Here is a 25,272-nt window from a genome sequence, read left to right as displayed (position 1 = left end):
TATTTTAAACCATAGTCAGCTCAGAATTCCTGTTTTCTGTTGAACTGCATTAATTTTACTACACGGTGACCAGCTTTGTAAAGAATAAGAGAAAAATGATACCTGTGTCTAAGCTCATGAACATCCCTGTAGAAATTTAGGTATAATTTGAAAATAAGAAGCAGTTTTTGAGCTAATTTGTCATAATACCACATTTTTTGTTTCTTCTTGTTCTCTGAAAGTCGTCACTTAAGAAAGAGCATATCTGATTTATTTCAATATAGCCTTTACTCATTTTTAAGAATGAAATTTTTAAGAATTTCTATTCATCAGTCCTTACTTTATTTCATCCTTTTCTGTATAGCCTGTGATTTGTATTTGATTAAATGTCATTTGTAGAAATTAATTTATGTATTTCTGTCCTTTTGTAGTTTTTCTTCCGTTTATTTGCTGATACTGGAAAGGTTCCTGCACTGCTCAACTATTCTGAGATGTTACTTTATTTTGCTTCCCACTCTGATCCTACTGAAGGTGTTTACAGAGCACTTAGCATAGCTACTAGAACATACATTAACAAAAAAGAAGCGTCTCTTGTATGTGAGGTAAAATATTACAATAAATAAATATATATATATATATATATATATAAATAACGGTGCTTGCAAATCATAGATTAGCTAGATTTCTGTAAATATTTGTGTTGTGTGTATCTCCAACTCTCTCAAACAGTCCCTCTGACTTCATGGGAACTCAGAAAATATTCCCACTGACTTGGATAATAATACTCAAAAGTATTTTTCCTGAAGTCTTAAATTTTGCTTTTTAAATAATTACTAGAGTTGAAGATAGTTCTTGGTAACTGCCGATTATGAAGATGAACTGAGGACATTATTTGATCTAATCTTTGGCAATTATAACCAGCTATAAGGCCAAAGAAGTAAGACTATGATGTGACTTATGATATCATCATCAGGGGATAGATACAAAACTGGTTTCAGTACCATTCTTACTTTCTTTCCCACTGTATGTTTCTTAAAAATACATACAATTTTGTTATTATTTTTTAGTTTTCCAGTTTGTCTGTAAGTCAGAGGAGTTAGTAATACTGAATTTAATATTATTAATAATTAATATTAATTTAAAAACCATCTGAACTGTTTTTAGAGCAATGATGAATGTATTGTCATATCAAGTGAAGCTGAGCTTTTGAACATTTTTAGTGTTTATGGAGTACGTTATTATTTTCCCATTTTTTTTAGGACTTAAAACTGCCATTACTGCACTGTATGCATCACCTACACTTTACTGAAGTAAAATTCACTTTTTGAAACCTACTATACATATCTGTATACACCTTGGAAAGAACTCACTCCTTTATATAGTAAAATGCTTCATTAGTTCCAATTGACTAGAGCCAGAGGGAAGCAGTAGAAATTTTAAAACTGTCAGTGGGTGAGTCTAAATATGAGAAAGTCTTTTTCACATTGTATTTATCTTTAAAAGTCAGACCAGTTATCCTTGTGGTACTCTACCTCCTAACCTGAAAGTCTTAGATGGAGAGCAGAATAAACCTCCCCCCAATTTAGATGGAAACAGTTAAAGACCTTCTAGTCTGCCTGAATAAATCCATGGGATCTGGGAGATGATTGCCAAGCTGCTTTCTACCATCTATTAGTGTTTGTGGTAAACCAGAGAAGTCCCAGAGGATTGGAGGCTTGCCAGCATGACTCCTATTTACAAGAAGGGTTGTAAGGAGGATCTAGGGAACTACAGGCCTGTCAGCCTGATTGCAGTGCCATGAAAGATTATGAAGCAGATCGTTTGAGGGAGATCACAGGGCATTTTCAAGACAATGGGAGATCAGGCCCAGATGTCATGGGTTCATGAAAGGTAGGTCCTGCTTGGCCAACCTGATTTCTTTCTGTGATCAAGTGGCCCATCTGGTAGATTAGGGAAAGTCTATCTTGTCTTCAGCAAAGCCTTTGACACTGTCTCCCACAGCATTCTCCTGGAGAAGCTGGCAGCCCATGACACGGACAGGTACACTCTGCTTGGTAAAGAACTGACTGAAGGGCCATGCCCAGAGAGTGGTGGTGAAGGGAATCACAGCCAGCTGGTGGCTGGTCACAAGAGGTGTTCCACAGAGTTTGGTACTGGAGCCTGTTTGTTATCTTTATTGATGATCCAGACAAGGAGATTGAGTCCATCCTCAATACATTTGTATGTGACACCAAATTGGCAGGAAGCGTCCATCTGCCTGGGGTAAGAAGGCCCTACAGAGGACTCTGGACAGGCTGGATCACTGGGCTGAAGTCAGTGGGATGAAGTTCAACAAGGCCAAATGCCAGGTCCTGCACTTTGGCCAAAACAACCCTAGTCAACACTGCAGTCTTGGTGCAAATTTTCTGGAAGACAGTGTGGAAAATATGGATCTGTGAGTGTTGGTCAATGCTCAGCTAAGCATGAACCAACATTGTGCCCAGGTGGCCAAGAAGGCCAATGATACCATGTTTTGTATCAGAAATAGTGTCGCCAAAAGCAATAGGGAAGCTGTTGCCCCTCTGTACTCAGCTCTGGTAAGGCCACACCTCAAGTACTGTGTTCAGTTTTGGGCCCCTCACTAGAAGAAAGACATTGAGGCCCTGGAGCACGTCCAGCGAAAGACAATGAAACTGGTGAGGGGTCTGGAGCACAAGTCTTACAAGGAGTGTCTGAGAAAACTGGGACTGTTTGGTCTGTAGAAGAGGAGGCTTAGGGGAGACCTTAATTATCTCTACAACTAACAGGAGGGAGGTTGTGGTGGGGTGGAAGTTGGCTTCTTCACTTGTGTAAGTAGTGCTAGGACTAGAAAAGCAAAATTGCACCAGGGAAGGTTCAGATTCAGATATTAGGAAAAAATTCTTCTCCAGGAGAGTGGTGAAGTACTGAAATGGGCTGTCCAGGGAGGTGGTTGAGTCATTGTCCCTGGAGTTATTCAAGAAACATTTAGATGTAATAGTAAGAGACATGGTTTAGTGGGGAACTATTAGTGGTAGATGGAGTCTTGGACTGTGTGATCTTGGATGTCTTTTCCAATCTTGGTAATTCTATGATTCCATGATTCTGTAATTCTAGGAACTTAGTATTCTATATTCCTGTGGAAAATTCTAGATCTCATGACTTGTATCTCTTGGATACAAAACAACATGACTTGTTCTCTTCTCTACTTTATGTTTGTTTTTTTTCTTTGTGGTTTTTTTTTGGTTCAGTTTTGTTGGGACTTCTCTAAGTTTATAAGCAACTGCGCATCACCTATATGTCAGAGGATCCTTTGACCACGTCACAGTTGGGAGGGAAGTGTTTCCCTCCAGGCTAGAAATAACAAAATGTATCTGAGGGACAAAGTTTATAACCCATTCAATCCAAGAAGATAGTCTTACTGAGATACTCACTCAATTTGTTAACATTGTGAATCTGTGCTATGTCTTAATATATGTCTTCCAGTGTATTATATAGACAATATTTTGCCTACTTCCTCTTTGGAGAGTCCCTTAGTAAACCAGCGTTATGAAATAAATGAACAGTTGTATGTAGATTCTCTTTCACTTTATAATTGACTTTTGTAAATTGACGAGTTGCAGTTAGGGTAATACATACTTTTAATCTTTCTTTTTTTTTTTAATACCACCTGTTTCATACATATACAATCCTTTTACAATCCTACTGAATACTGCAGAGACAACATGAATTAATAAAACCCCATTTCTCTGAAGGAAATGAGAGTTTATACCACTGGCTTCATTAGGGCCAGCTTTTCATGCAGGACTTTCAAGAACCACAAGGGGGCAAAATGTAAATTACGAGTTGATATTGTGTCATCTTTGATGTAGCGTGGCTCTATCAAATAGAAAGACTCAAATACCTGAAGACATCCAAAATAATATTCACCTTAAAGATATGAACCTAAACTATTTTCTACCAGTGTTTGCTTATATGCTATCTAAATCTCCAAGCTCTCTTCTACTGGAAATCCAGTAAATATTATCAATGGAATATTTGTCAGTGGAACAGAAAGAGCTACCCAATTCATTACCAGCTTACAAACTAACACACAAAGTAATTTAATTTTTCCCTCTTATTTTTCTTATTTTGTGATTTTAGTGGCTCTTGATAGGAAGTTACCTAAAGAAATTTAAATTTAATAATAAAAATGAGAGAAGAGCAGACAAAACACATCCTAGAGATTTCCATTACTTGTATTGACTTCAAATGCTTAGCTTTTAAGTATGAAAAAGGTTGCTATTGGACTTGTATAGCTATTTCATGAAATGTAAATGGTTTACTAGGACTGCTGTACTTAAGAGCTGATGTTTTTATACTCTCCACTGCTAAGTATAAAAAACTGTCTCAGTAACTCTGCTACTTCTGTACTGTAAAAAAAAAAAAGAAAAAAAAGAATGCATCAAAGGTTAAAATATGTAACATAAATATGGCTGAATCTCAGCAGTCTGTTCTAATAATAATAATAAAAAAGTTATGTTGAATTAAATGCTATTTTCTATTATTCTTAGTTGTTATCCTACACAAAGTGAACTAATCTAGACAGTGACCTTTGTGAGGACCTTTCTTGTCTTTATGGTCAGAAATGTCTTGAGTGGTGGTTTGTTGTTTTTTCTTCAGTTTGGCCACATCTAATATTACCACAAAGATATCTCATGGTTTGTTTATACTGTGTTCAGTTTTGGGCCCCTCACTACAGGAAGGACACTGAGTTGCTTTGATCATGTGCAGAGAAAAACAATGAAGCTGGTAAAAAAAAAAACAAGCAAAAAAGAAGGAATGACTGAGGGAAAAGGGGTTGGATAAGAGGAGGCTGAAGGAAAACCTCATTGCTCTCTACAGCTACCTGATAGGAGGCTGCAGCCTCTTTTCTCAGGTGACAAGTGATAGGACATGAATAAATTATCTTAATTTGCATCTCAATTTGCACCCAACTAACCTAGGGAAGGTTAGTTTGATTTTAGGAAGAACTTCTTCATAAAAAGGGTGGTCAAGCATTGGAACAGGCTGCCCAAGGAAATGGAGGAATTCCTATCCCTGGAACTATTTAAGAGATGTATATTTATAGGATCTAAGTTATATGATTTAGTGGTGGGAACTTGAAAATTAAGCTGAAGGTTGAACTTAATGATTTTGAAAATCTTTTTTAACCTAGATGATTCAGTGAATTCTATGAATTACCAAGTTTACTCTGACATAAATACAAAAATAGAGTTCTCGGTAGAGTGCTGTAACTATTATAAGTTGTAACTATGAAGTATTTTTATGTTTTGTTGTTCTGGAAAAAATAAATTTCTCAGAGGAACGTTGTCAAGATTCTTGGAAAAAGCTGATTTTTCAATTTCTACTGATGTCACTGTTATAGATATTTCTAATCTTTCAGTATCTATTCTTTCATCTTATAGTTCAGTGGATAATTTTATATATGGTGATGATTTTTGTTTTGCAAGAACCAAAGTTTGGGCATGTAACCTATTGATCCCTAATAAATGTCTAAATGAAACATATCTTGCTGACAGACTATCACTTTTTGTTATGCTTGTCTTATTTTCTTAGACTTTTCCATATACTAATACAGAAGAAGATGAAAATGAACTCTTGAATTATAGAGGTGAAGGAGTAGTTTCACTGGCAACTCTGCTCAAAGTGTTTCCTGATGGAGGAAGTAGGGATGAAGACAATCATAGATTTTGTAGCCTGGAGATAGAAGGCAGTTATGATAAGGTAGGCTGGTGATTCAAAAGATGTTCTGTACCTTACATTGTATGCTACAGAAAATGCCTCTTGTAATTTTTTGCTTTCCCCTAGATGCTCTTTAAGCACTTAATATATTTAACAGATACTGTTTTCTCTTGAAGCATTTCATAAAAATATACAAAGAATTGGGCAATGAAGATCTAACACCTCTTCCAGTTGAACTCCTTTTGAAACACCCTTTCATTCAAGACTTGATTAAGAAGTACCAAGGGTACAAACTTCACGTAAGTATTGCTTTCAGGAACCATGATCTTTCTAGGTAGGCAACTTGCAATTTGCATTATCCTAAAAATGTAATTTATTTAGATACTGTCAGCTTGCAGTGTACACCAGATGTACAACATTGCAGATTGTAGATTAGACCAATGGTTTCATTGTCCATGAAAATTTTGTCCATCAAAGAGCATGCTGAAAGAATCATAGAATCATCATAGAGTCATAGAATTTTAAAATCATAGAATCACAGAATGATTTCAGTTGGGAGGGACCTTAAAGACTGTTTAGTTCCCATCACCCTGCCATGGACAGGGATACCTTCCACTACATCTGGTTCCTCAGAGCCCCACCCAACCTAAAAATCAGACAGAAGAATGGGAAGACAGAATGCTACATCATTACTCCCCTTCTCCTTTCTATCTTTCCTGGCACTTTTTATTTAATTCTATATACTTTTCCTAATTTGAACCCTTTTTTCCAAGTACACTGAATTTCTCATAAGCCACAGAATTTTTTGAATGAGCTCTTTGTTCTATACATGATCCATCTTAACAAGTATTCTTTACACAAACACTTAACTAATTTAGTATACTGCAATCTTCCCATAAAAAACAAAAATGACATAACCAAAAATAAAACTTAATAGTGCTGTGAAATGAGTGATGCTATATGTATATACACTGCTATTTACAAGCAGAGGAACTTTTTTTTGAAAATCTTTTCACACAAATCAGTAACTGAATATCAAGTGCACAGAATTTATTGTTAATCAAGATTCCTAGTATCCTTTTGGGAAGGAACTATTTTATATAGCTTAAAGAGTGACTTTTAGTATATATTTAAAATGTATTAGCTAACATCAATAACCTAAGTTATTTGTGGCTGGTAGGATATATTCAAGGCAGAATAATTATAAAAATTGTCACTGTATGTGAGAATCATCATACATGAATCTGAGCAGTTACTGAGGGTTTCAGACTGTATGCTCAAGCCAAAAGCAGTTTCCACAGCTTTTTAATGAGATATTGGGATCATTTAAATAATACATTTTTCTATTGATCTGGAAGACTCATTTGATGCTTGTACCTCCTGACTTAACAATTAGAAAATGCAGAGCTTTAGCATTGATTTGTTATGCTTAGAATTTCCTTTTGTAAGGATTGATACTGAGATTATATCAAATATAGTGTTTTATAGTTTCCATGATTAAGAAGACAAAATTGTGTTTCTTGACTACACTGGTAAATACTGACTGCTGTTAGATGCATGAAATCAACATTTTCCATCTTGCTTTCAAATTCTGACTAAGTGGTGAAGAGTTAAAGACCACAAGTTCTTATTCAACTTTACAACAAATCTCTATATGCAGCAGCAAACATATACATAGGGAGCCAGAGGCCACTGTTTTGTATGGGATAGGATTCTGGTCAAAAGCGCATGTACTTCAGGAGAAGTTTTCCTCTGACAATTCATAGAAATACAGTTGGTAACTTTTTCATTCTGAACACAATTCCAGTATAAATAAACAATATTCTTAGCATCGATTACTTTTCAGAAATTCTCCTGAGACTATAAAAATACCTATAAAATTGAAATCCAACCACAGTGCTGTTATTTTAAGATCTTTTACAAGATAAATATAGGGTGTGGTTTCTAAAGTCAAAATGTTTCTATTACTTCAGTCATAAACACTGGAAATGTTTTGCTGAAAAACATAAATTAAATATTTGGTTAGAATCTGTAAAATTTGTGTTGGGACACCAGATTCCTTTGGCCTTCTGATGACCTGTTCAGTTCTAACTAACGGGATCTCTGAAAAAGTCTATAATCTGCAGGTGAGATATACAGTTGTCTTCTGAAGGGAATTTGTTGTTTCAATTCATGTATCTGCAGGATGGCAACAACCTGCATAATGACAGCCTTCCTATGAGCAAGGATGAATTGCAATAAATTGAGTAGTCTGCAAGATATCCTACAATTCTTGATGCTTCCATTAATCAATTATTTTCAGTAATCTACATTCTTATAATTACTGTGGAAAACAAGGTAGTTTAAATATTAAAAAAAAATAAAATTGTTTATTAATATCAATACTTCTATGCATTTAATGCCACGTTACATTTTTTTTTTATCTTGCTTTCAACTTCTGAATAGTATAGTTGTCATTAATTCCTTTAAAAAATAAATTAATAAACCTAAATTTGAAAGCTGGGAGATCATGCTGTATGTCTATACATCTGATTTTAGAATAGGACCCTGTCTTAGGCTTTAGACTTTAGAGACTTCTATATTAGTTATGATATTATTTCTGCTGCTGTTATTGTTGGTTTAGTTAATCATTTTGATAACATTGCCTAGATAATCATTACAATTGGAGTTCCATTGGGTTAGGATTTCTAATAATGTATAGTGAATATGTCTGCCAAACATTCAATTGAAAGTTGGACAATTATTGAAAAAAAAATCCTGCTTATACTCACAGCACCATTTAATATTAGAGAACTCAACAAACATTCAGAACTCAGCTTATCATTTCCCAGAGTAAAAACATGTTCTGTCTCAGGCAGAATTGATGCAGATTCTATTCTGTAAGGCTCATGAGCAGAGTTATTAAATTAGTACTCAGTACTTAAGGCTTTAGGGGAAAAAGTGTTGCTGAATCATTGTCTACATGGAGGTTGTAGCTGTAATACTTAGGAAATTTGAGAAACCTTTTTCATGTGATGTCGCAGTATGCAATGAGGAGGAAAGTTTAACAGTGTTTAAATACCTACTCTAAATAAAAGACCTATGTTATATCATGTATTCCATCAAAAATAGAAGTGGAAATGCAAAATATGCATGAAAAATATTGCATTTCTGACATAAAATTGCTAAATGTATCTGTTAATGTAACAGAAGAATTTTGTTTCTTTCATCTAATGCAGACATATTAAATCCATGGGTGGACTATTTCACCAGTGTTTTGAGGTTATTCAGTTCTGGTTTCCTTTGCAAGATTATTAGTTACATAAATTGGATCTGTCCAGAGGAAACTTTATGTTTAACACATCCTTAAATGCTATTCTATCAATCTCTGTTCTGCATGAGATTGTAATTTTTGATCATATCATTCTTACTGTCAGTCTGTTTTTTAATGTATATTTCTGTGACATTGCTAGAGCATAGATTTCCACTTCCCACACACATGAATACAGCAGCAGTATTGGAAATGACTAGATAAATAATTTGCTCCATGATGATTAGCCATAGCTTTCTCAAGCTTATTTTTTACAAGAACATAGGCTTATGTTTTGTATTTAAAAGATGCATAATAAAATTCACATTCTGTCATGCTAGAAGCACTATGGTTTACTGAGATCCTTGTCTGCTTTGTGTGGTAGCGATAAGGGCTGATAGTGAACTTGCTGAAGGTTCCATTTGCTAACATTTGCTTTTGTCAACCGGAATTGAAAAGTTTTTTCTGACTCAATGTACAGAAGGTGGCCTCTTTAGAATCAAGTATTTCTTAGAGTCAAAGATAAATGCTAGCACTGCCTTCTAAAACAAAGGACAGGCAAAATTAATGTTTTATCTCAGTTGTTTGGTATTCACTGAAATGCTTCTCATAAATTGCAAATAAAACGAGGCATGATTTAATACAGGCAGTTTATGCTTTGGGAAAAAAAAGCTCTATCTTTAAAAATAGGCACAAAATACATATTGGAATATGTATTTGAATTTAAACTAATTTATTTCATGGAAATCCCGAATACGAGTTATTCTTTTAATGGAAAAATGTACTTCCTGACAATAATGGAAAATTCGAGAAAGTTAAATCACATTAATATTTGTCGTAAACATTTGGCATGTTAGCTTTTTAAATCACAGATTGCTTGTTCATTGATGAAGTGAGAAAAGTTTTGCTAATACAACATAATTTAAAAGTGACTAATCAAAACATTATAAATAATGCAGTACTGCACAGAAATGTAAGTCTATAATGTCTGCAGGTAGGTGTGTGTTTTTCCAAATGTTGCAGTTACTTATTTTATTGTATTTCTTTGAGATCTGAGCACCTGAGTGAGCTGTGCTGTCCCTGCTCATTGCAGGGGGGTTGACTAGGTGGACTTCGTAAGGCCCTTCCAACTCAAATGATTCTATGATTCTATGATCAGTTTGAAATCTGAATATACAAAAAGAAACTTTATTGAAAATTTCATGTCAGTGTGTTCTGAATGATATTTGTTAGTTGAAAAAAAAAAAAAAATCAGTGTTCAAAAGGTATTTATATCACTCTTCAATGACAAGGATAGAGATCCTTAGTATCTCTGCTTACTTTAAGAACCATTTTAATATACTTTAGTTTCATAAAACCACAGAACCTTACAGGTTAGATAACATGAAGGCATCATCTCAGTGACATAAAGGAGGTGTCATGTACTCTTCTAGAATTTGCCTTGAAGAATGTTCTATCTGCAGTTGCCACCGTATGGTTATTTTTTCACAAACATGTTGAACTAGTGCTAAAGCTAAAGGGCAGTGGTGGTTTTTGTGGCCTTTGGGAGGACAATTTATGTTAACTAGAAAAAGTGTAATTTATATGTTTTCATTGAAGTTAGCTTTTTCTTGGGCTCTTCTAGCCTCTGGTTACAATGCTAATTCCAGTTTCACAGGCATTGTAATTTGAATTTTTAAAGCAGATCAGGCTGTTACATTAATGACCTTTTTAAACTTTTTGTTTTCCTTTTCTTAGGATATTAAATTCTTCCTTCAAAGAGCTGAACAAGCACAGTCAACTGATGAGAAAACCACATGTAAAGACAGTGATGTATGAAAACCTGTGGTTCATAAAAGAATTTTTTTTTTTAATTTATGCAAGAAATGAGTGCTAGATCTCTACTCCTCCCTCTCAAGGGAAAGATTTATTCATATATTCCCACAAGAGTCAAATCCTGAAGCACTTACACATTTAGTTATTACTTCAAAAGTTATTACTTCCAATTAAAAAAAAGAAAGAACAAACAACAACAATGAAAACATCAATATTTATTAGTTCATATTAAACAACCTGGTATAAGTTCTAAATAAAATAAAGCCTGTTTCTGAATTTATACAGAAATGATTCTGTTCACTAAAAAATGGTAGAAGAATAAAATACATCATATTCTTGTAAATGAGCTAGTGTATCTATTCAAATTTTGTTAACATATCTATTAATTAATTTTATTCTTTTTTTTTTAAACATGTGGCAATTCACAAGGGACAGCCACAGCATGGGCTGGGCCGGGCCACGGGCTGGGTATGCCTGGCTACTCTATTTGCATTTCCACATAAATTTGGTAGTAACTTGGATTTATTTTATTGTTTCACGTAATTGTGTCAGTAATGGCCTCTTCTCCCAGGCAACAAACAGGACCTGGGGAAATGGCTGCAAGTTGTACCAGAGGAAATTTAGGTTAGACACGAGGAAGAACTTTTTCTCTCAGAGTGGTCAGGCACTGGAATGGCTGCCCAGGGAGGTGGTGGAGTCGCCGTCCCTGGCAGTGTTCAAGAGGCGTCTGGATGGGGAGCTGCGAGATCTGGTTTAGTGCTTGTGGTAGCAGTGGTAATGGGAGGATGGTTGGACTAGATGATCTTACAGGTCGTTTCCAACCTTGTGATTCTATGATTCTATAATCGATCAAAATTCAGTTTAAAATTGTCTCTGTATACTAAAAGATGGTATATACAGCAAATACAAATGGTAGGTTTTCATGCATGATGTGTATCTATCTAAAAATTTCTACGGCGCTTGAGAGGTTATTGCATTCTTTGGCAGATTAAACAGTCTTAGTGAAACTCTCATTATTTACTGCTGAAGTTATTTTTTCTACATCCATTCCAACTCTTGTTGTCTCTCTGCTAGAGATTGTTCTGGGGCAGTTCTCATAGTTTGCAATCTGACACCCGCCCAAATTTTTGTGTTCTATTACTTGCTTAGAAACATGATTAATAAGTAAACACTTTAAAATGCCTACTCATACCAGGACACTGCTTTGTCATTCTAGGATAGTTTTGTCTGCATTTTGGCAGCATCCTGGTTACAAGCGCACCAAACATTTAATGCTTCCTTTCTCTGGTTTGATTCAGCAAAGTGCTCATCAAATGATGCTCTCTAAGAATACGAATCATCCAACTGAAGTCTGCTAGCTGGTAGGGAACCACAAACCTTTCTTGAGAGATGCTTTCTGCATAAAATTCTTTAACATTTTTATCGATTCTTTCTTAGTTTTTAGCAAATATGCTTGACATATTATAGAATTTGCATAACATATGTTGATATTCCTAGAGAGGACTCTAAATTTTCTGCTTGAACTATAAAATGAGTATGTATATAAAAGTAATAGCAGGATGCAACATAGAGAAACTGGCATAGTAATACACAGTGTCTAGCAGATTAAACTCTAAAATACATTGTTTTCTGTAATGATAAAATGATAAGCATTTTGTTAGATTTTTTAAAGCTTCCTGATGTCAATGGTAAGTTCTTTTTTTTTGTTGATTTCAGACAGCCAAATTTTGAAAGGAAACTTGATAGACTAGTGCAGCAGATCAAAGCTGTGCTAGTATATCAAGATCTAAATTCAGAATAGAACTCATAAAGCTTACACTTCAGGCAAATAGTGTTGTATCTCTTCAGTCTACGTGTTTTGTGCTAACCACACTGGCACATTGTAGCTAAGTACTATCTTAGAAACAGATACAACCCTGCTGTGCCTCCACAAACCATGTTGAAACCTCAACATCCTCGTTTTACTTACAACAACAGACTGTGTGATGCATACAAATCTGCTTTTCACCAAAATAAATTATTTTCATAGCACATGTAACTCAGTTGAAATGTCATTGTATTTTATCCCCAGTGTTCTTGAGACATTACATATACATACTCATACAAGATTCTGTCTTTTTTCACCTCTGGTGAAAAATACTATGTGATATAAGAAACCACTATGCAGTTCTTGCCTCAGGCTTGACTTAGAGTCTTTACTTATTTTTGCTTTTGTTTTATACCATTTTCATTAATAAAAGCCAGGTTCAATTACTTAGTGTTAAATTCTAACTTTACATCCTAAAGTTCTCCCTGTGAAAATAAAAAGGCACCCATTTCAGAAAGGCTTGCCCAAGATTTGTAGATACTAATGAGTTAAAAGGGAACTTCAGCTACAAGAAATCATAAGTTGCTTTTTCAGAAAGGAGTCTTAAAGGGTCATTATTTTGTCATACACTATATATTTTATTGGTGGCCTGAAACAGAAAGAAAAATTATTAGCGATAAAATTTGAGAGTATGTATGACTTCTGAAGCAATGCTGAATAATAAAAAGTGAAGGGAATTGCATGGCAAAGTATAAAACAATACAAGTGTAAAACAGTACATATATATTTGTATGGGTAAGGCAAACACATAGTTTAAAAGCAAAGAATGTAGACCCTGATTACTTCTCTTAATGGTTACTACTTTATTACAGTTGAGTATCAATGGTGGATATTTATTACACTTTAAGTTCCATCCATAACACCAGGGCTCAGAGCATTAGAAGAGGTGCTTGTACTTGTGAAGGGGGAAGGATGAGTAGCAAAGCATTCAAACTTTGCAGTGGAGTTGTATCATATTATGGTTGGTATCTGTGCTTCAAGCATGATGTTGAAAACTGGTATGTGTTCAGAGAAGAATCACAGGAACAGTGGCAAATCATATTTTGCATCTGAAAGTTCAAGGAATATAAATTGGTATTTTTGTTTCAACAAGGTAAAAGTTAAGAGGGCTTCAGATTTCCACTTGGGAGGATCCATAGAAAGAGTCTTCATTCCAGTATACAAAGGCATAACAAGATTTAATGTCTGGAATCTTAGGCTTCAAAATAGCAAAGATTTTTAGCAGGGAAGATTAAGGGCTGAAGGAATTTTCTAAGCATCAAATTCCTCATTGCAGAGCCACAGAGACAAGATGAATAATTCTTTTAAATCTATGTTGTGATGGAAGTTGAGATAAGAAATAACTGCACTTTCGTTATTAAAAAATATATAATTAAAAAAAAATGAAAAACTGGTTCAGCTTTGATTTAATTGTATGCTTCGTGTTTGGTCCTGTTTTCATGTTTGCTATCTTTTACCGTTTTATTTCCTTTACTTCTTCATTTCACATAGAAAATGCAAAGGATAACATGCCTTAAAAAAAGATGCAAGAGTTTGTATTCTCAATATTCTTATCACAATTAAAATTATTTACTTTTCATCCTTTAATTTATGTCCCTTCAAAAAAATCAACTAACGAGAAAATACTGCTGACTTAGGTAGTCTCTAAACACTATCATAAAATCTCACTGCGAAAATCTGTCTCAACACATCATTCTGTAATGATTCCAGGCTGCATGAAAAGAAGCCCTCCAGGCACATCTCTCAGGAAGCAGTCTGGCAGAAGATTCAAAACATTTTACAAGTAACCAGAACATTTTAAAAAACAGCATTTTACTTACTTTAAAATGTGGCTACATGATGTCACATTGTCACCATACTTGCAAGTTCCTCAATCTGCTCTGTGGTCCATACCTCAAAATTTCCACTGAACATGAGGTTCAGCCATTGTTTTCATTTTCTTCACTAGTGAAGCAAGCCATTTTGTGAAAAAAGCCTCTTAGCTATGCTGAATTTCCTTGATGTCTGCCAAAGTACTCCTACCCATTGAAAGGAGCACTGAATGATAGATATAATCTGAATAATGAATATCAAGCATACTGTATTGCTAAGCAATATTATTACTATGAAACTAAAGCAACAGCAATACAAAAAGAAGTTGTTCAATTTATCAGTACAAATTACTTGCTTTGGAACTGCTTCTGTTACCTCTAACAGATTCTATAGCAAATATGCACATTCATAATTAAAATGAAATTTTATTTCATTCCTGATTTTACAAACTTCTCTTGATACCAAAATATAAAATGTTTTCTTTCCTTCATTTTGAAGTATTATCTATAATGAAGATTCTGTAGCTTGGCAGCTGATCACTGGATATCCCTGCAAATTCAAGAAGGACAGATGCAAAGAGCTGTGCCTTTGGAAGGAGTAACCTCTTGCACTGATAAATACTGGGTGGTTAATAGATGGGGAATAGCTCTGCTGGAAAGGACCTGAAAATCTTCATGGACAGAAAGCAGAGAATGAGTCAGCAGGCCGAGACAGCAAAAGCCAATAGCACCTTAACTGATAATTAATAAGAATTAACAAGATTATACACAGTAGGTTGAGGATAATCACTACCTTGTCTAAAGTCAGCACTCATCATTTCCAGAATACTTGCCCAGTTTTGGGCTTCTAAACACATGAAATACATCAACAAATAGTAGAGGATTCAGTGGAGGGCCACTGAGAGGTTGAGGAGTTGACCACTTTCCAGGAGACAAGAGTCTGAAGGAACTGGGTTTGTTCAGCCTAGAGGAGAAAAGTCTTTGAGGGAATCAAACACTAGTTATAAAACATCTATGACGCAGTTATCAAGGAGATGAAGTCACACTCTTTTCTGTGGACAAGAGATAACGAGCACAATTTTAAACATGACTCATTCTGAGCAGGCAGAAGAAAAAGCTTTTTCATGTCATGACCACTTCCAGCAGTGGAAGAAATTGCCCAGACATATTCTGCAAACTATTCCAGAGGCTTTCAACACCTGATTCCTACGGAATTCCTGATGAAGCTGGGCTGGCCTCATGATGATGATGTTTGAATAGGAGACTGCATTAGGTGACCTCCAGATGTTCCTTCTGAATTATTCTGTGATGTTAAATTTATTATTTTCAGGCATACTATGTAAAATCATTAACTTCATTGATGTCACACAAACAAAACTAATTGACTCTTAATAAGTAGTTCTTCTGAGAATGAAAATAGATAAGAGCAATATCAAGTGTTATTACTTACCTCATGAGCACTATAATGAGAAGAAAGAAAAAGTGAAAATTACTGGTTTCATCTCTCATATCATCAGGTATAACTTTGGCTATTTTCAGCTAGCACTGCTAGAAAGCAGAAAGTCATTTTCCACTGTCAGTTTTAAATGTATGCTAGATTTCATCTTTGGCTTTTTCATATGTGTAATATGCACTTTATGATTAAGTTGATTCAGAACTTATTCAGAAATAAAACACCACTACATATGTTTAATTTGGAAGCATTCATTATGCAAACGTAATTGCAGGGGAAGTTTTCTGAAATTTGAATGTTCTATATATAATTACAAATTCTGTGAAACGTTTTGAATTATGTGCATATTCATCTGAAGTTTAATTATATCCTGTCTAATCATGAACTGTTGCTTTTCCAGAAAATTACACTCTGTGCTTGATTAGATATTATTTTTATTTGCAGTACTTTAACTGTTAAGTTTATAATCCGATCCACTGAAGAATTTCATGCGCATTATATCTTAGCAGCAGTAGCAAAAACAAGAATAAAAATGGTGAATTCGGAAAGAGGGAAACAGGTTTTACAGAGTAAAATTGGATCTGGAATTGCAAGGTAGAAATCTTCACAGGGGAGGTAAGAAGAGGCCCTTAATGAATGACCAGGAGAACACATAAAGAAATATGTGAAATACAGGAGACTGCACTGGTTGCATACAGGCAACTGGCAAACAGAAGGGGAATGCCAGAACCTCTTTGTGTGCATCAAACTTGGGAATGGACTGCCAGGATCCCAGCTTACTCTTCCACTATTTAAGCATGATGGTGATTTCTGCAGCAAGGACTGCTGGTTCTGCACAGATAGATGTAATAAAGGTATGGAGTGCCCAGAACAGTTTGGAAGGCCACAAAATCTGGAACAGCAGTATCTGAGCCAGTGAGAAAGCAAAGGCCTATGCAACACTGAAAGGAGCTTGCCAGCAACAAAAAATGACATAGGCAAATTGGTAATGTTTTGAAGTAAGAGGTCATGTTCTTTAAGGCTGGCCTGCTTTCCAGCTATATCTTAAGACAGATTACAGGAGATGTTCTAGATCTTTGCTAACTCTAAAGAAACAGCATTTAATTTTGTCATTGTATAATTATTATTTTGCTTTTATATTTATTAATACAAATAGCAATGCCTACAAAAATCAAATGATTGTTGCCAGTATTTAAAAAAAAAAATGGTTCAGAAATTGCTATGAATTTCAAGGCCTATGGGATAATTGGCCCTTTTTGCTCCTAGGCACACTAGATTGAACTTACCATCAACTAGAACCCTAGATCCCTTTCCATAGGGCTGATTTCCAGCCTCTTATCCCCCAGTCTGTACATATAGCCAGGGTTTGTAGAATAACAGGTGCAGAATCTGGCACTTATTCTTGTTGAACTTCAAGTTATTGGCTATTGCCCAGCCCTTCAGTTTGTCAAGATCTTTTTGCATGGCCTTTCTGCCCTCAAGGCAGTCAACAGCTCCTGCTAATTTTGTGTCATCCACAAATGTCTATAGTATACATGTGAATTCTGCATCCAGACTGTCTGTGATAACATTAAAGAAAGCAGGTCCCAAAATGGAGCCCTGGGAAACCCCACTGGTGCTGTCAACCTGATGTAACCACTTAAGCACAAGCCATCACCTACTCCATTTTGTTTTTGTTTTGCTGTGTGCTGGGCATTTTGACCAGAAGGACAGTATTGAAAACTTTGTTGAAATCCAGAATTATTACATCAACTGGCCTCCCTTAGTCAGCTAGGTAGGTATGCTTTTCACAGAAGGAAATTAATAGTATTTATAAAAATAAGGCTTTACCCTTGTAAACCCATGTTGGCTCTGAAAAATGACTGCACTGTCTTTCAGGTCTTTTTCAACTTGTAAAACAGTTTTCTCTTAATTTTACCAGGCTCTGAAGTGAAACTGACAGGCCTGTAATTACCAGGGGTCTTCTTCCACATTTTTCTTGATAATTGAGATAACCCTTGCCAGCATCTTGTTGATTGGAACCTCCTGTTAAAAAATGAGATAGGTCATATGATGACATGGGTCAGTTTTCTGAGTACACTAGGATTAATTAAACACATGGCAGAACTGTTCTACCATGACAGCTTACGTTCAAGTATTATATCTTGGACTTGATTTAGCATTGTAATTTCGAGCTTCATAATAATTAAAAGTGACACAGTGAGTTCTGTTTTTTGTTTTTTGTTTGTTTTTTTTTTTTGGTTTGTTTTTGTTGTTGTTGTTGTTTGTTTTTAAATACTGGGCATATCATTCACATTATTTCTAGGGGGGATCTTGAAAGGGAAGAAGGATGGTCTTGTGGTTAGAGTTCTGTAATAAGGATACATCTACTTTGTCAAGCAAAAGGTAGTACAGAGGTATCAAAGCTGGCAGTAAGTAGGTTAATTAATTAGTTTAGGCAGTAGAAGCAGTCCTGCTGCTACCAAGGCTGGTATTTTACGGTAGTGCCATCACTAAATTTAGAGCACCTGAACTTCTTACCATGTATTGCAACAGGTATACATTCCTAGAAGACAAAAATCAGTTTTCTGAAAAATGCTTCTCATCTTTTTGTTCTTGTATCAGATAATATAAGATATCAGCTTAGAATCATCTGGAATCTCAAAGACTACATACAAGTTTTTTTGAGATGAATGTTTATCTTTTTTTTTTTTTTTTTTCCCTATCACTTTTAGCAACAATTAACTTTTATTTTAAAAGAAATACGTTTTCAGTACCACAGCTAATTTGGCTTTTTTTTTTCCTCCCTTACCACTTCCTTTGAAAATCTCTTGAATTAGATGAGCACTCTGAGGCTTAGAGTATTTTTACCTCTCGTTACCTGAATTACTTAGGTTACTCAATAACTAAAACAACCTTCTCTTTTCCTCAGTTAACCTATTCCAATGTGAGTAGGTCTTTCTTCAGTCAGAAGTAAAGGTAAAAGAGAAAAATCATTCTTCTACTTCATTCTTGCCAAGCTCATTTGTAAGCACAAAGTGTTAAAATGAAGAGCTCCTTAAACAATCCAAAGTTGAGCAAAGGAAGGGCTAGGGTGGCTTCTCAGAAAAAGATGAATTAGAAGTAAGAAACAGATTTCCTCTTCTATACCACTACCCACATCTGAACATACAAACAACAAAAACAATGGTAAGGTAAGAAACAAAACGACTACAAACTCAAAAAAAAAAAAAAAAGAAAAAAGAAAAGAAAAGAGAAAGAGAAAAAAAAAGCTGATAGATAAAATCAAAGATTGTTTCTTACATTCAGTTTGTTTTGGAGCATTTATATTCATAGGGTGATTTTTTGCCTATACTGAAGTCAGTGGACTGTTTGATATCGGTCTCAAACTACGCCTAGTTTTCGTATGAAGACTTTTACCTTTTGATTAGGAGAGATTTCACACTAAAATTGCCAACAAAAAGTAAATTTTTGAATTTAAAATAATTAATTCTTATTGACAGTTTTAGAAGTATCCGTTTATTTAGGAGAAAGTTAACATCATATACTGATTTTTTCTAACAATTAATTACTCTCGATATTAAAAATGTGTACCTCCTCTTCAGATTTCTACCTTCAGATTCCAGTGCCTGCTCTTGGTTTCATTTGATGTTATAAGCTGAAAATTCTTATTTCTTTTGGAAACTAGTTACAATGACCCAACATTTTCTCAATTTTTCATTCATAGGAAAAAAAACGATCTGAATTTTTGATTCATCTTCACATATGTTTGTGTTTCTTCTCATCACTAAATCATTAACAAAGCTTTCTGATGTGTTTTTAGAGTCGAAGAGGTCATTTATAAACAAACATTATGCAGTTTGAAACCAAAACAGCAGATTAAATAACCAGTGAGCCATTATTGCTGCAAAACATGGACACTATTTCCTTTAAGATGTGCTATTGACACCAACTCTGCTCTTTTGGACCTGGTGAGAGTTTGGGAAATGGGCTATCTTATCTTCTAGCAGCTTAATTCATTACCTGTGATATTTAGAGCTGGCCATGAGCACATCAGAGTTCTTGGAGGCTTAGTTAACTAAGCTTGCAGCAGTGTTGGTTTTATGCTTGCAGTATTAGTGGCCTAAGCACTCTGAGATTTAGAGGATAGGCTTAGCTGTTAAGTAGACTTAGGTGTTGTAAATGGGGTTTTCAGATCTGCATTATTCATTGGTGTTTTTAAATCTAGAGGCAAGGGCTGACACCAGAACTGGATGAAGTTACTCACTTGTTCTATATTTTGAAGTACAAAGTCATTCTTATGTAGTAGAGGTTTGCAGATTCTTACATTAGATGGAACCGAATCGGATTTGCACAATATTTTGAAAAATATTTTCCCAGAGGTTTTCAGGATAACACTGTAATAGTGGTGGGTTAATGAAGTCAGCTGTATTAAGCCATCGCAGACGACAAGGCTTTTAGCTCCGGTTGGTATAAATGATTAGGCTTTTAGCTCAGATGATACACAAAACAGAAGTGAGGAAGAATTTTAGAAGGTTGGCTAAAGTTTTGTTCATTTCTATTGCAAGCATAAAGAATGTTTGTATTTAAGCAAATAGTTTGACTCCGTGTGCGGAATCTCACCTGTTTTTTGCAGTGAAGTGCCAAGAATACTGATCTTATTGTACATTCATGTTTTTATAAAGCTTTACGGGGAATTTATAGGGAATTAATAGTTAAGCTGAATTCACAGGATACTAAATTAATCTTATTCTAGCAGTACTGTGTTCTTAGAGATTTTACTCCATAAAGAATCACATGGTATAGCATAAATACTCAGTGGGTGCAGTTAAAATAGTTTAGGGAAATAAAAGCATCAAGTTTAGTTGGGGAAGAAACTATATACCTTAACAAAACTTCCAATATATATAATGATATTGTTCCTCCGTAGCCCAAGAGTGCATGAAAAGTAGACAACTAAAAGATGGGAATACTTACACAAAATTAAAGATGAAAAACTACAAGTTTTATATTGTAAGCAGAGACATCTGGCTGATTAAACAAATATATTCAGGTGGACATACAATAAGAATAAAACAGATAAATACATTGGAGAAGGAGATGCATAATACTGAGGTATGGGATAAGAATAACCTTACATTGTCTAAGTAAAGATAAATTGAAATGGTATTTTCCACTTCTACTTGTAATGGCCAAATTTAGATATACCTGTGTAAATCCCACTGATGTGAAACAGAGTGTGGCATATTCCCAGTTGTTCTGGCTTCCTCTGTTAATTTTCTAACAGAGCTTGTATGTTTTTTTTCTCGAGGCATATTTTGGCAAGCAGGACACTGCGGGCTGACTTAACTTGATTTGAGTAGGTTACACTTCCAGCACACTCACAAATACAAGGTGACCTAATTTAGATCATGCATTACTGTTGAAAAGGACTTGGTATTCATGCTTGTGTAAAAGTAAGGTGCTTTGGAAACTTCTGAGACAGCCGAAATAAATGATGTGAATGTCTTAGTAATTTTTGAAGCAGCAATGACTCAGATATAATCACTTACATATTTGATTTTAACATAAATGTGTAAATTACCATGTTTCACTTAATGTTTAATCAGTGTTTGAAATATCCATAACATGTCAATTTTTTCTCAAAAGATGGCAAGACATATTTTGAATTTGTTGCAGTGCTGGAGAATGCTTTCAGTGTTTTTCATGCAGGCTTCTGGTTTTGTTTTTTTTTTTTTTTCAAATGCATTATTAATTAGGACCTATTTTTTATTTTCCTGCCATCTTGGTTCCAGAGCAAGTTTTGCCTTATTTTGTCCCTTTCTTCACTGTGTCTGTAACTTACAGGAGGTCTAGAACATGAAGCTAGGTTCAGTTAGCCCCTCCAGTTTAAAAGACTATTTAAAAAGTGATACTGCCATTGTAAGGGAAAGCTGTGATTTTCATTTTCTTCAAACCTGCCGCTGTTCTATAGTTCTTTTGTAGTTCAGATAGCATTTTGAACAAAACTCGTGAGTAGTGCTCACTAGGATACACTGGGAGAAAAAGGAGGGGAAGGACAAAAACAGAAGCCGTCAGATCTCAGAGACTGCACTGAAGAAGATGTTGAGACTTACTGTCAGGCAGCTGAAAGACACAGTCTGTGTCTATACTGCTAAATAAAGGCCAAAGACTATCCTGGCCTGATCAAGTACAGCCTGGCTGGCAATCAAGATATTTAGGATTAACCTCTCAAGAGCATAATGGCTGCCTTCACAACACATCACACTCAAATATAAGTCTGCTCCAGGACTCACACGATGCCTCTGTGCTTTTTCAGTTCAAAGAGTTTTGTGTGACCACCCAACAGAGCAGTTTTGCTATGGCGTGAGCTTAGAGATACGTGTTGCAATACTTCCAGCTATTATGCTTGGCAGCATGAAGTGGCATCTAAGGATGAAATAACAACTGAAATTTTGGTGGAAGATTGTGGAGAGTCAAAACTACTACAATCCCATTCATGCATCCCTAGACATTAGTTTGGAATTGTCCCACAGTGCAGCATGGATGGGCATTGTATGAGAGATCATTACAGTAGTCCTAGAGAGAGCACGGAGTTATCCAGCATGTCAGCAGAGCAGAAGGTCTGGGGAGCAGTGCTCTAACTGTTGTTCCTGAGCTTTCAAAACCAGTGTAAATGTACCTTGCCTGACTTTGACACTTAAATTTTTTTATTTTTTATTTTTTTGCTATGCATCCTTTATCTGTGTGTAGCATTGGGAATGCTCATTTTGAGCACTAATCTTCAAAAATGTGTCTTCTATTTCAGTCCATTGTCTCCAAGACAGGCAAGTAGAGACAGCAGCCTGACACCTGGTTCTTACTTAGGTAAAAAATTAATGAAATGATAAGTGTGCTCTGAAGAATTAGTCTGCACTGCATGTCAGTTAGATTTTCCAGCGTAGAACACTTGGAAGAAAATTGTCCAGAGGGAAGGGAAGGGAAGGGAAGGGAAGGGAAGGGAAGGGAAGGGAAGGGAAGGGAAGGGAAGGGAAGGGAAGGGAAGGGAAGGGAAGGGAAGGGAAGGGAAGGGAAGGGAAGGGAAGGGAAGGGAAGGGAAGGGAAGGGAAGGGAAGGGAAGGGAAGGGGAGGGGAGGGGAGGGAAGGGGAGGGGAGGGGAGGGGAGGGGAGGGGAGGGGAGGGGAGGGGAGGGGAGGGGAGGGGAGGGGAGGGGAGGGGAGGGGAGGGGAGGGGAGGGGAGGGGAGGGGAGGGGAGGGGAGGGGAGGGGAGGGGAGGGGAGGGGAGGGGAGGGGAGGGGAGGGGAGGGGAGGGGAGGGGAGGGGAGGGGAGGGGAGGGGAGGGGAGGGGAGGGGAGGGGAGGGGAGGGGAGGGGAGGGGAGGGGAGGGGAGGGGAGGGGAGGGGAGGGGAGGGGAGGGGAGGGGAGGGGAGGGGAGGGGAGGGGAGGGGAGGGGAGGGGAGGGGAGGGGAGGGGAGGGGAGGGGAGGGGAGGGGAGGGGAGGGGAGGGGAGGGGAGGGGAAGGGAGGGGAAGGGAGGGGAAGGGAGGGGAAGGGAGGGGAAGGGAGGGGAAGGGAGGGGAAGGGAGGGGAAGGGAGGGGAAGGGAAGGGAAGGGAAGGGAAGGGAGGGGAAGGGAAGGGAAGGGAAGGGAAGGGAAGGGAAGGGAAGGGAAGGGAAGGGAAGGGAAGGGAAGGGAAGGGAAGGGAAGGGAAGGGAAGGGAAGGGAAGGGAAGGGAAGGGAAGGGAAGGGAAGGGAAGGGAAGGGAAGGGAAGGGAAGGGAAGGGAAGGGAAGGGAAGGGAAGGGAAGGGAAGGGAAGGGAAGGGAAGGGAAGGGAAGGGAAGGGAAGGGAAGGGAAGGGAAGGGAAGGGAAGGGAAGGGAAGGGAAGGGAGGGGAAGGGAGGGGAAGGGAGGGGAAGGGAGGGGAAGGGAGGGGAAGGGAGGGGAAGGGAGGGGAAGGGAGGGGAAGGGAGGGGAAGGGAGGGGAAGGGAGGGGAAGGGAGGGGAAGGGAGGGGAAGGGAAGGGAAGGGAGGGGAAGGGAGGGGAAGGGAAGGGAAGGGAAGGGAAGGGAAGGAAGGGAAGGGAAGGGAAGGGAAGGGAAGGGAAGGGAAGGGAAGGGAAGGGAAGGGAAGGGAAGGGAAGGGAAGGGAAGGGAAGGGAAGGGAAGGGAAGGGAAGGGAAGGGAAGGGAAGGGAAGGGAAGGGAAGGGAAGGGAAGGGAAGGGAAGGGAAGGGAAGGGAAGGGAAGGGAAGGGAAGGGAAGGGAAGGGAAGGGAAGGGAAGGGAAGGGAAGGGAAGGGAAGGGAAGGGAAGGGAAGGGAAGGGAAGGGAAGGGAAGGGAAGGGAAGATTTTATGTCTTGCCAAGCATGTGACAGTACATTTTGAAACTACTTCAAAAGAGAGATTTCTCTTCATATGCAATTAAATAACTGTGTACTGCTGAACTATGAAAAACACATAAACCACAATCATTCATTCCCAATGTGTACAATCAGCAGCAGGTTGCCTGCATGCTAGTAGCTCATTAGATGAAACAGTTCTAACACATAAACCACAGGCAAAAGTGTCACGTCGCACCCGCACCTAAGTGAACCACTTGTACATCTTCAGGGTAACTAAAAATTCTACATTGGTCAATGTTTTTTTCAGAAGTATCCTTGTTTATATTTACACGACAAAACAGTTTATCAAGTGATGAGTTCAAAAGAGGTGGAACAAAACACAGTAAGATGCATTTCTGTATCTCTTTGAAATGGGAAACTTTGCATAATAGATGTTATGTTTTATTTGAGGTAATCAGCTGGAGCTTGTCATCTTAAATAGCTGTCACTGACTATATTTTCAGAAGTAGTAAATTCCTGCAGCTGGTTTGCAGGCACTGTTTTTTTGTGAGTGTAGATGAAAGGCTTTCAGAATAAACTGTATGACAAACATTAGAGGAGCTCTCAAACCCATCACTATATATTACTCAGATTATTATTTTCAAATAAATTTTCAAATAAACTTAGCCAATTTCATTTTTGCCAATCAATCACAAACTGATTCAAAGACATAGAAAAGTATTTATGATTCACAGACTTCATTTCCACTTTGAATTAGCAGTTTTCAGTGCGTGTTACAGTCCTCTGCATGTTTAGTAATTTGCTTGGAGAACACGCATTCCTTTTTATACAAAGGAACAAAATGAGAGGGAAATGAGTAACACATGTTTTGGTTCATACATTGGTGACAATTGCCATCACATCCAAGTACAAATGTTTGTAGCAACTATAGAAAAAAACAACCTTCAGTTATTTACATAAAACAAATATTGCTCCTACAACTATTGGTTAGTAATACACAAAGAGAAGAAGAAAGCTA

At 36.9% G+C, this 25,272-nt stretch overlaps 1 protein-coding gene across 2 annotated transcripts in view; it reads left to right on the top strand.

Moving 5' to 3' along the window:
• The window catches only part of SPEF2 (sperm flagellar and cilia associated 2), a 70,098-nt gene extending 59,014 nt beyond the window's left edge, over positions 1-11,084 (top strand). For both annotated transcript variants that reach the window (XM_090132299.1, XM_031608434.2), the window contains exons 32-35: positions 411-581; positions 5,575-5,742; positions 5,877-5,999; positions 10,727-11,084. In XM_090132299.1, coding sequence (XP_089988425.1) covers positions 411-581; positions 5,575-5,742; positions 5,877-5,999; positions 10,727-10,807 — 543 coding nt within the window. In that variant the 3' untranslated portion in view covers positions 10,808-11,084. The remainder of the gene's footprint in view (positions 1-410; positions 582-5,574; positions 5,743-5,876; positions 6,000-10,726) is intronic.
• Positions 11,085-25,272: the final 14,188 nt, after the last annotated feature.

Source organism: Phasianus colchicus, chromosome Z (assembly GCF_987193195.1).
Source record: "Phasianus colchicus chromosome Z, bPhaCol1.hap1.1, whole genome shotgun sequence".
In the NCBI taxonomy this organism is placed as follows: domain Eukaryota; kingdom Metazoa; phylum Chordata; class Aves; order Galliformes; family Phasianidae; genus Phasianus; species Phasianus colchicus.
Note: the sequence above shows the minus strand (reverse complement) of the source record. Positions and strands in the feature narration are given on the sequence as shown.